The sequence below is a fragment of the Panulirus ornatus genome, chromosome 9 (assembly GCF_036320965.1).
Source record: "Panulirus ornatus isolate Po-2019 chromosome 9, ASM3632096v1, whole genome shotgun sequence".
NCBI classification, from domain to species: domain Eukaryota; kingdom Metazoa; phylum Arthropoda; class Malacostraca; order Decapoda; family Palinuridae; genus Panulirus; species Panulirus ornatus.
Window position 1 is genome coordinate 37291692 of NC_092232.1, and position 12982 is coordinate 37304673.

Genomic DNA, 12982 nt, shown 5'->3' on the forward strand with positions numbered 1-12982 from the left:
TTTTTCAAGCAAGCCTACTAAAAGGGGCGGGAACGGGGGGCTGGAAACCTTCCCATTCCTGTGCTCCAGTATCTAAGAGTGGGAGCAGGAGGTGGAGCCAGGTGGGAAGTTTTCATCCTCCTCCATGTCACAGGCTGGGATGTTTGTGCATGGAGATAGAGGAAGAGAAGAAGCAAGTGTGGCTGGGAAGAGAAGCCTGGATGTTATGTTTTGTGAGTGGTATGGGAATGTACATTGGGTAACGTCTAGGGTTAATGTAAGGGCAAGAGCAAGGGAGGGGATGTTGTTGATGAAGGTATGATGGTATACGTGAAAGTTTAATGATCAAAGCATCAGTCTGATGTGGGTGAGAATGAAAGAGGAAGAAGGATGGGTGATGGTGCTCGTTCATGTGGTAACGAGAAGAGCTATGGAGAGAGAAGCAAGTGGGCCAATGCATCAGCTTTATCAAAGGGAAGGATTAAGTATGAAATATGGGTAATTTTAATGACTGGATTATATGGCAACGGAGGATATGATTATTGGGCTTTGTGATCGATAATTGTTGAATATCTTTTGGAGCTGTGTACTGAAAGATGACTGGCGATTGGGAATACCTGGTTTCAAATACGTGACCTAAATAAGTGTACGTGGTTAGTTAGGGCTGGGGGTCTGAGAGAATTGTTGGATTTTATACTTGATGAAAGGCGTGCGAAGGAGAGAGACTATCTAAATGTATCGAGAGGGGCAGCTAGTGGGATGAACTTGCGTAACAGTGAGAGGAGAAAGGAGTTCGAGTGACTGGGATATGGACAAGAGGAAACGGCAGGGCAAGAGAAAAGTGCACGAACTAGTAAAGAAAAAATAGGGAACCTGAAAATATCATGGAGAAAGAAAATTCTTTGGAATACGAATAGAGAGGAAAATAAGGTTAGAAATAAGTTCAGATAGAGGAGCAATGAGGCAGTGGTAACAGATAGAGTAGAGATGAAGTCAGTATCTTAAAGGAGTGTTAAATGTGTTAGATGTTACGGTGGCAAATGTTCGGTGTTTGGGAAGTGGAGGTACGCGGAACGAGAAAGCCAAGGAGAATGGTTTGGTGAAAAGAGAAGGTGGTGAAGGACTTGCGTTGGATGAAGCGTGGCAAAACACCTGGAATGGAAGGGATTGCAGTTTAATTTCTCAAGTGAGTGAATGTGTTATTGACCGATTAGTCAGAATTTTCACTGAATGTTTGGCTCAAGATGAGGTGCCTGAGGCCCAGCGAAATTATCTTTTAGTGCCATTGGATAAAGGCAATGGAGACTAGTGAACTTTCGTAGAGGTGCAAGTCTTTTAAGTATAGCTGGTAATTTGTATCACGAGAGAGTGGTTACTGAGAGGATGGTGGCATGCACAGAGCGTCAGGCGAAGAGAAAGTGTAGCTTCAGGAGTGGTAGAGGATGTGTGGACCAGGTGTTTGCCTTAGAGAACTTTTACGAAAAATGCTTTGGAGAAACTCTCTAGGTAGTATTTGTTAGTCCGGAGAATAAGCAAGGTTCTTAGAGATGCTTTGTAGAAGCTACCTGAACCATTGAAGAGTTTCGTTAAGGGAGTACAAATCAATCAATCAAAGGACCTCCTTATGGTCTCCAGTCATCTACCAATAAACCCACTTTTTACTAGGATTGTGAATAGGCGTTGATGATGGTGCGAGTTTCTAGGTGGAGGTGGCTCTGCGTCAAGGGTGGTTGATGTCACCATGGCCGTTAAATCTGTTCATGGATGAGGTGGTGAAGGAGGTTAATGAGGAAGTTTTAGAGTGGGGGGGGCGGGGGTTGAAGTCTGCTCGGGGTTAAAGGCCCAGGAAATGTCGGTTCCACTTTGCAGATGATACTTTTCTGGTAGCAGACCCTAGTGAGAAACTACAAAAGCTTGCGTATTCAGTTTGGGAGTTGTGTGTGAGAGAAGGAAGTTGAGTTAATGTGATTAAAAGCAAAGTAATGACGTTTAGCATGGTAGAAAGACTTCGGTTTGACTGAGTTTGGGTAGAAGGAACTTGGTGATAGTAGTGTTTTTACCATGTATCTGACAGTGGACACGGCAGCCGATGGTAGTAAGGGAGTTCAAGTGAACCATAGGGTGGATGAAAGGGATGAGGTCCTGAGTTCATTAAAGAGTGATTGCACAGAAAAGTCACGGTCTGTATAGGTAAAGATAAGTACTGTGGATTAGTCGTGGACCCCGTATCAAGTATTACGGAAGAAGGTGCATGTGTTGGAAATGAAATGCTTGAGGACAACGTGTGTTGTGAGGAGGGTTGATCCAGTAATTAATGACAGTGATAGTGAGAGAGATGTGGCAGTAAGTAGAGTACGTTTGAGAGAACAAAGAAAGATTTGCTGAAAAGGTTTGGACGTATGGAGAGGAAGAGTGAGGAGAAATAAGAGGAGATGCATCACAAAGGGAAGAAACCAGGAGGAACGGAAGACCAAGGACGCGATGGAGTGAAAAAACGCTTTGCCTGGACATGCAAGAAGGTGTTGGGCGTGCACGAGAGAAAGCGAAGCGGTACAAAGGGGACGACGAGCTATGAGTGGACTGAACCATGGCATCTGAAGTTATGGAAGGAAAACTATAGAAAGGCATATAGGTGCTCTGATATGGAAAGGGAAGGTCTGATGTCAGTGCATTATATGCGATAGATCGAGAGTAGACGAGAAGCACATGAGGGATAGTGTAAGTATAGAATAATGTGTATATATATATATATTTTTTTTTTTTTTTTTTTTTTTTTTTTTTTTTTATACTTTGTCGCTGTCTCCCGCGTTTGCGAGGTAGCGCAAGGAAACAGACGAAAGAAATGGCCCCCCCCCCCCACACACATGCACATACACACGTCCACACACGCAAATATACATACCTACACAGCTTTCCATGGTTTACCCCAGACGCTCCACATGCCTTGCTTCAATCCACTGACAGCACGTCAACCCCTGTATACCACATGACTCCAATTCACTCTATTTCTTGCCCTCCTTTCACCCTCCTGCATGTTCAGGCCCCGATCACACAAAATCTTTTTCACTCCATCTTTCCACCTCCAATTTGGTCTCCCTCTTCTCCTCGTTCCCTCCACCTCCGACACATATATCCTCTTGGTCAATCTCTCCTCACTCATTCTCTCCATGTGCCCAAACCATTTCAAAACACCCTCTTCTGCTCTCTCAACCACGCTCTTTTTACTTCCACACATCTCTCTTACCCTTACGTTACTTACTCGATCAAACCACCTCACACCACACATTGTCCTCAAACATCTCATTTCCAGCACATCCATCCTCCTGCGCACATCTCTATCCATAGCCCACGCCTCGCAACCATACAACATTGTTGGAACCACTATTCCCTCAAACATACCCATTTTTGCTTTCCGAGATAATGTTCTCGACTTCCACACATTTTTCAAGGCTCCCAAAATTTTCGCCCCCTCCCCCACCCTATGATCCACTTCCGCTTCCATGGTTCCATCCGCTGACAGATCCACTCCCAGATATCTAAAACACTTCACTTCCTCCAGTTTTTCTCCATTCAAACTCACCTCCCAATTGACTTGACCCTCACCCCTACTGTACCTAATAACCTTGCTCTTATTCACATTTACTCTCAACTTTCTTCTTCCACACACTTTACCAAACTCAGTCACCAGCTTCTGCAGTTTCTCACATGAATCAGCCACCAGCGCTGTATCATCAGCGAACAACAACTGACTCACTTCCCAAGCTCTCTCATCCCCAACAGACTTCATACTTGCCCCTCTTTCCAAAACTCTTGCATTTACCTCCCTTACAACCCCATCCATAAACAAATTAAACAACCATGGAGACATCACACACCCCTGCCGCAAACCTACATTCACTGAGAACCAATCACTTTCCTCTCTTCCTACACGTACACATGCCTTACATCCTCGATAAAAACTTTTCACTGCTTCTAACAACTTGCCTCCCACACCATATATTCTTAATACCTTCCACAGAGCATCTCTATCAACTCTATCATATGCCTTCTCCAGATCCATAAACGCTACATACAAATCCATTTGCTTTTCTAAGTATTTCTCACATACATTCTTCAAAGCAAACACCTGATCCACACATCCTCTACCACTTCTGAAACCGCACTGCTCTTCCCCAATCTGATGCTCTGTACATGCCTTCACCCTCTCAATCAATACCCTCCCATATAATTTACCAGGAATACTCAACAAACTTATACCTCTGTAATTTGAGCACTCACTCTTATCCCCTTTGCCTTTGTACAATGGCACTATGCACGCATTCCGCCAATCCTCAGGCACCTCACCATGAGTCATACATACATTAAATAACCTTACCAACCAGTCAACAATACAGTCACCCCCTTTCTTAATAAATTCCACTGCAATACCATCCAAACCTGCTGCCTTGCCGGCTTTCATCTTCCGCAAAGCTTTTACTACCTCTTCTCTGTTTACCAAATCATTTTCCCTAACCCTCTCACTTTGCACACCACCTCGACCAAAACACCCTATATCTGCCACTCTGTCATCAGACACATTCAACAAACCTTCAAAATACTCATTCCATCTCCTTCTCACATCACCGCTACTTGTTATCACCTCCCCATTTACGCCCTTCACTGAAGTTCCCATTTGCTCCCTTGTCTTACGCACCCTATTTACCTCCTTCCAGAACATCTTTTTATTCTCCCTAAAATTTACTGATAGTCTCTCACCCCAACTCTCATTTGCCCTTTTTTTTCACCTCTTGCACCTTTCTCTTGACCTCCTGTCTCTTTCTTTTATACTTCTCCCACTCAATTGCATTTTTTCCCTGCAAAAATCGTCCAAATGCCTCTCTCTTCTCTTTCACTAATACTCTTACTTCTTCATCCCACCACTCACTACCCTTTCTAAACAGCCCACCTCCCACTCTTCTCATGCCACAAGCATCTTTTGCGCAATCCATCACTGATTCCCTAAATACATCCCATTCCTCCCCCACTCCCCTTACTTCCATTGTTCTCACCTTTTTCCATTCTGTACACAGTCTCTCCTGGTACTTCCCCACACAGGTCTCCTTCCCAAGCTCACTTACTCTCACCACCTTCTTCACCCCAACATTCACTCTTCTTTTCTGAAAACCCATACTAATCTTCACCTTAGCCTCCACAAGATAATGATCAGACATCCCTCCAGTTGCACCTCTCAGCACATTAACATCCAAAAGTCTCTCTTTCGCACGCCTGTCAATTAACACGTAATCCAATAACGCTCTCTGGCCATCTCTCCTACTTACATAAGTATACTTATGTATATCTCGCTTTTTAAACCAGGTATTCCCAATCATCAGTCCTTTTTCAGCACATAAATCTACAAGCTCTTCACCATTTCCATTTACAACACTGAACACCCCATGCATACCAATTATTCCCTCAACTGCCACATTACTCACCTTTGCATTCAAATCACCCATCACTATAACCCGGTCTCGTGCATCAAAACCGCTAACACACTCATTTAGCTGCTCCCAAAACACTTGCCTCTCATGATCTTTCTTCTCATGCCCAGGTGCATATGCACCAATAATCACCCACCTCTCTCCAATCAACTTTCAATTTTACCCATATTAATCGAGAATTTACTTTCTTACATTCTATCACATATTCCCACAACTCCTGTTTCTTGTGTATATATATATATATATATATATATATATATATATATATATATATATATATATATATATATACATGGTCGCTGTCTTGCGAGGTAGCGTAAGGGAACAGACGAAAGAATGGCCCAACCACCCACATACATAAGTATATACATAAACGCCCAGACGTGCACATACACATCCCTATACATTTCAACGTATACATACACAGACATATACATATATACACATGTACATATTCATACTTGCTGCCTTCATCCATTTACGTCGCCACCCCGCCACACATGAAGTGGCGCCCCACTTTTCCCCGCGCGCGCGCGCGAGGTATAGCTAGGAAAAGAACAAAGGCCACATTCGTTCACACTCAGTCTCTAGCTGGCATGTGTAATGCACCAAAACCAGGGCTTCCTTTCCACATCCAGGCCCCACAAAACTTCCCATGGTTTACCCCACACGCTTCACATGCCCTGGTTCAATCCATTGACAGTACGTCGACCCCTGTATACCACATCGTTCCAATTCACTCCATTCCTTGCACGCCTTTCACCCTCTTGTATGTTCAGGCCCCGATCGCTCAAAATCTTTTTCACTCCGTCCTTCCACCTCCAATTTGGTCTCCCACTTCTCATTCCCTCCACCTCTGACACATATATCCTCTGTGTCAATGTTTCCTCACTCATTCTCTACATGTGACCAAACCATTTCAGTACACCCTCTTCTGCTCTCTCAACCACACACATTTTATTACCACACATCTCTCTTACCCTTTCATGACTTACTCGATCAAACCACCTCACACCACATTTTGTCCTCAGACATCTCATTTCCAACACATCCACCCTCCTCCTCACAACTCTAGCCCACGCCTCGCAACCATATAACATTGTTGGGACCACTATTCCTTCAAACAAACCCATTTTTGCTCTCCGTGATAACGTCCTCGACTTCCACACATTCTTCAACGCTCCCAGAACCTTTGCCCCCTCCCCTATCATGTGACTCGCTTCCGCTTCCATGGTTCCATCCGTTGCTAAATCCACTCCCAGATATCTAAAACACTTCGTCCTCCAGTTTTTCTCCATTCAAACTTACCTCCCAATTGACTTGTCCCTCAACCCTACTGAACCTAATAACCTTGATCTTATTCACATTTACTCTCGGCTTGCTTCATTCACACACTATACCAAACTCAGTCGCTAACTTCTGCTGTTTTTCACCCGAATCAGCCACCAGCTCTATATCATTAGCGAATAACAACGAACTCTCTTCCCAAGCCCTCTCATCCATAAGACTGCATACTTGCCCCTCTCTCCAAAACTCTTGCATTCACTTCCCTAACAACGCCATCCATAGACAAATTAAACATTCATGGAAACATCACGCACCCCTGCCGCAAACAGACATTCAATGGGAACTAATCACTTTCCTCTCTTCTTACTCGTACACATGCCTTACATCCTTGATAAAAACTTTCCACTGCTTCTAGCAACTTACCTCCAACACTGTATACTCTTAATACCCTCCAGAGCATCTCTATCAACTCTTATATGCCTTCTCCAGATCCATAGATGCTACATACAAATCCATCTGTCTTTCTAAGTATTTCTCGCATACATTCTTCAAAGCAAACGCCTGATCCACACATCCTCTACCACTTCTGAAACCACCCTTCTCTTCCCCAATCTGATGCTCTGTACGCCTTTACCCTCTCAGTCAATACCCTCCCATATAATTTCCCAGGAATACTCGCCAAACTTACACCTCTGTAATTTAAACACTCGCATGTATCTCTTTTGCCTTTGTACAATAGCACTAAGCATGCATTCCACCAATCCTCAGGTACTTCACCATGAACCATACGTACATTGAATATCAACAACACAGTCACCCCCCTTTTTAATAGATTCCACTGCAATACCATCCAAACCCGCCGCCTTGCCGACTTTCATCATCTGCAAAGCTTTCACTACTTCTTCTGTTCACCAAACCACTCTCCCTGACCCTTTCACTTTGCACACCACCTCGACCAAAACTCCCTAATCTGCCACTATGTCATCAAACACATTCAACAAACCTTCAAAGTACTCACTCCATCTTCTCACTTCACCACTACTTATCACCTCCCCATTGGCCCCCTTCACCGATGTTCCCATTTATTCTCTTGTCTTAAGCACTTTATTTACCTCCTTCCAAAACATCTTTTTATTCTCCCTAAAATTTAATGATACTCTCTCATCCCAACTCTCATTTGCCCTCTTTTTCACCTCTTGCATCTTTCTCTCGACCTCCTGCCTGTTGTATATATTTATTTGCAAAAATAACAAAATGGACAAGAAAACATTGGAACTTTATAGAAATTAACTTGACCAACAAAAACGTATAGAATTTTAAAATGCATAAATCTTCAACGTACAACCTCAGTGGCGACAGAGCACGAGACTTGTTATTAATGTTATGATATTTTCCATCATTATTCTAGGGTTATAACACCAAGGTCAACCCCGGAATCCTGAATGAATTCGCTACGGCAGCCTTCAGGGTTGGCCACAGTCTGGTGGCTGAGGACCTGGTGCTCCTGGACTCTCACTACCGCCCCTCAGCCTCCATCCCCCTGGTGGACACCTTCCATAATCCATCAGCCGTCTTTGGGGTAAGTACGACGGCCACAGTATAAAGTCTCCTCAGCGTGTATGTGTGTTGGTCGGCGTCCTGGACACCACACTGTGCGCTGTTGGGTTAGACAAATATAATTCCTAAACTTATTAATGGTCGTGTGTTTGGAAAGTGGTTCAGACATGAACGATTTATATTTTTCTTAAATTTAGGTTGGAAATTACGATGGGCTGCTGCGTGGCCTGGTGGGGACCACGACAAACATGGTAGACCTTCGTTTGACGGACACCATCGTCCACAGACTCTTCGAAGTCATTGAGGTTCCACACTCGGGCCAGGACCTCTTCGCCCTCAACATCGCCAGAGGTTTGTCTTGGATCACTGATAATGTTGGCAAGTGAAAGAAAAAAAAAGTTTAGATCATGATTTACTCCCAGTGTCCCTAACGTCATTGGTTCCTGAATTCTACACTCTATTTAAACGTCTTGTTACACATGATATGCAACGATGATATATGTTGGTAAAGATGATTTACCTTACTTGCTCTCCTTTTCTGTATGGATTCTTGTACCGTAGTCAGTAGCTTCTGAATTCAACATGAATAGCTAAAGCATTAATGTTGCAGTTCTACAGATGCACACGGCAGATTACACACTCGTACGCATAATTCGTGTCTAGTTCTTGCAAAAGGTTTGATTAAGCGTCTATGTTGTAAGTAATCTGAGCTTTTGGTATGTAATTTACCCCGAGCACTGGTCGCATGACAAGGACAAATGATGATCTTAACATGGGAGGGTTAGGGATCTGCCCAGCCAACACAATGTAGTTCCCTCCCTCCCTCCAGATGTAGGCTGGCACTCTGACAGCTGTTTAACGTATGTTCAATTGAGCATGTTCTCTGGTACACATTCATGGGCAAGAATGTGCATAGGAGATAAGCGTTGAAAGCCTTTATTTGCTGAGGTGAGGGAAATTACTGGGGTTAACAGGAAAATTGGTGATGCCAGGTGAGTTGTTAAAGGGACTGAAGGAAAACTCTGGCTCAGACCTGCAATTGTAGACTCTCTGGGACAAAGCCATTCTGATGGTTTGGCTGATAGAGTTTAAGGAAACTAGCCATAAGGCTACTTACTGACTGAACCTGAAGAGGTGCAATGCAGAGGAAGTAAAGTTCCCATGAGAACTGTCACTGTTAAGCTTAAGTCACAGTAAGACTGACAACAATATATATTTCAATAACATCTTTAGTTCCTCGAGTAAATCTGTGTTGGCAGAATTACTAGACAGGATAGCAAGTTAGTGCAGGTATTTGCCAGTCTTTGCAGACAGTCAACCAGTTTACAGTTGAAAGAAGCTAATCAAAGTTAGTCCCGTTTGTGGCTGATTTGATAGTATTCATCACCACCCGGACCTAGAGATTGGGTCATTATCCTGAAACTGAGCAATGGTTTACGTAAACCTGTTGTAGACGTAAGGTTGTCGCCAGGTGACTCCTCAGTGACTGTGAGCTGTCCCTCCTTGAGCTCCTGGCTACCTTCCCGCCCACCATCGTTCAGGCTGTAAACCAGACGTCCACCTTGTAGTTAAGTAGACAGCAGGAACCACTTCACCCACTCGAGTAACCACGACTGCTTCCACTTCAGTTACTGCCACAACCAACATCAACTTGGGGAGATAGAAATCTATCATCATGCTTGTCATGATTTTTTTTTTCCAGTTACTCCTTGTAGCATGCAGTCCACCGAAATGCTTTCCAAACTGTCAACATTGAATGGAACCTTCTTTCCATGAGGAAAATCTCAATATAGCATAGCCGGTATGTGGTTTAGTCAAACGAGAACCTTTAGTTCCCAGACTGCCCATGGTCATATTTCTCATCCCATTCTTAAGGGTCTCCACAAGTCATACTACCCTTTCCTGCAACAAGAAGTGCGAAATGAAGTTCATGGTATCAGTGAATGTCCTTTATAGCTGGGTTGTCAATCATTCATGAAGTGGACGTGCCTGTTTTCTGCCATCTTGCAGCACTAGAATCCCAACTCGTCAGAGCCCCTTCCCGCGAGACGTGTTGCCTGGCTGTATGTCCAAATAAACATGGGAATTGAGCCATAGGTAACGGAAAGATGTTTAGAGTAAAATTCCCATGAACCACTTGCCTTGTGTAAGGGGTTAAGCTTCACATTATATTGGCAGACATTTCTTATAGAAGTGTTACTTTTGAACGAAATGTTTTTGCAGTTTCTGTTGTGTATGTACGTTGGATTTAATTGGTAGACACTTGCATATGGTTAGTCAACCAGGTTCCCCGTCTTCCACCTCACTCATATGTCATTTAAAAAGACTCGTAAGATCTTTATGAAGAGAAAGACAACAAAATATCTAAAATAAGAAAGCTGAGATACATTGAGAAGCTATTTATCGTCAAGAAGAGAAGCATCGCAGAAGACTTGCCACAGTCGCAAAGTTCTTAAATTTCACAATGTAAACAGTGAACGGTTCTTTAAAATGGCAAGAACTGGCAACTAAAGCCTCAACGAGACAGTAAGCAAGAAATTTGTTGCAAAAGATGCAAAGCAATATTTTTACAGCAGTCGAAGAATTCTACATGAATAAGATGTAAAACTATGAATGTCGAAATTATACAGAAGTAAATGTTAAACAGCAAAGGAAGTTAGAGACGGGCCCCCACAGGTGCAAAACTCCACCACCACTGTACGAGCAAGTAATTTTTTTTAAGTTGTTTACACCTTCCCTCGGACGTTTTTTATATGATGTTAAGCTTTCTTGTACGTTGTTTCAACTACTTTTCTTCGTTCATCGTCCCGATAGCAATTTGGTACGTCTTACTGGCAACCAACTTCCGGCTCTGTTATATTTGCATATTCCGTCTCTCAAAGTGTATGTTCTTACTGTGGTATGTTCTTACTGAACATACCACAAGATATTCCCGTCTCATGCTTCCATTATCCCAAAAGTATAATTCTCTCGGTGACGACAGTCATGTGTGTGTGTTGCACTCCAAAGAACGAAAATATAGATGGTTCAAAATTTTAACCTTTTCAAAAATTTTAAATTAAACTTTTAACTCTGGAATATTTCTTGTTTGATTTTTCCAGGTCGGGACCACGCCATAGCGTCATATTCTGCTTACCTCGCCGTCTGTACAAAGAGAGCGATTGTTTCCTGGGAAGATCTTGAACCATTCATGAGTCGACATGCTATTGATGTCATCCGAATAGCGTATACTCATGTACAAGATATAGACCTCTTTGTTGGAGCTTTGGTAAGAATATCATTATTGTTCAGAGTAATTGTATATCTCTTAAATTCCCTTTTCATCCAGCGATATACAATTTTTATCTGAGGGTTTGTGCCATGTTGATTTTCTATGTCTATATTTGATTCTGTCGAAAAGTTTATCATTTTTTATTAGTCCATCTTCAAATATTTCCGTTTTCTTTTACAATTCCGTAAGAGAAAATTTTCCCGTACGGTAGATTTAATATGCATCTGAATATTATACGTTCGCATTTTATATGGTACATAAACTAATCTACCAATATAGTCGTCGTAATTTAATATTTTTTTAACAGTTCGTTCCCTTAACTTGAAAAAATTATCCTTGGAACATCACCGGGAAGTACTATTCCTGGATTATTGTCCCGAATTATCAACATATCTTCTCCCCTCATCGTTCACATATCAACACAAGTTATATGGTTAACTTTGTCTTAAGCCTTTATTTTGTACATTCTAAATCACTGCATTGTATTTTACGTGGCTTTGATGTACAAAAGCCATATATTTCGTAAAAGCATCCCCAGCTTTCATCAATGATGTTAAGTGCTCTTTTAAAATCCTGTTACTGTCACGAAAGGAGAGGATAAAAACGTGAATTCATACTTTCCATATATCTTATTCATATTTGATTCCAGTTTCCCGCGTTATCGAGGTAGCTCCAGGGACAGACGAAGAAAGGCCGCTGTATTGCACCGAAACTTCGGCTCCCTATCCACATCCAGGCTCGACTGACCTTTACCATGGTTTGCCCCAGAGCTTCACATGCTCCTGTTCAGTTCATTGACAGTACCTTGACCCCAGTGTAAACAACATCGTTCCAATTCAATTCTGTGCATACCTTTCGCCTGCCTGCATGTTCAGGCCCCAATCGCTCAAAATAGTTTTCACTCCATCCTTCCACCTCCAATTTGGTCTCCTTGTTCCCTTCACTTACCCTGACCTTTCCTCACTCATTCTTTCCATTTGTCCAAATCATTTCAGCACACTTCGTTCAACCACACTTTTAATTACCACACGTTTCTCTTACCCCTTCATTACTTACTTGATCAAACTACCTTACACCACATAGTCCTCAAACATCTCATTTCCAAAACATCCACCCCCTTCCGTACAACCCTGTCTATAGCCCATACCTCGCAAACATGCAATATTCATGGGACTATTAACTTCAGACACGCATTCTTCAGGGCTTCCAGAACCTTCGCCCCCTTCCCCACCCTATGACTCTCTTCCGCTCCATTGGTTACATTCGCAGCCATGTCCACTCCCAGGTATCTAAGGTACTTCACTCTCTCCAATTTTTCTCCATTTAAACTTTCATCCCAATTGACATATTCAAAATTACCAAAGGCTTTGATGATAATAGCTAGTTACTGGAGACAATTCGTCTGCTT

At 42.8% G+C, this 12982-nt stretch overlaps 1 protein-coding gene across 1 annotated transcript in view; it reads left to right on the forward strand.

The window, feature by feature from the left end:
• LOC139750344 (salivary peroxidase/catechol oxidase-like) overlaps nt 1-12982 on the forward strand; it is a 67084-nt gene that overhangs the window by 48552 nt on the left and 5550 nt on the right. Inside the window, exons 11-13 of the mRNA XM_071665027.1 lie at nt 8155-8325; nt 8501-8654; nt 11405-11571. Coding sequence (XP_071521128.1) covers nt 8155-8325; nt 8501-8654; nt 11405-11571 — 492 coding nt within the window. The remainder of the gene's footprint in view (nt 1-8154; nt 8326-8500; nt 8655-11404; nt 11572-12982) is intronic.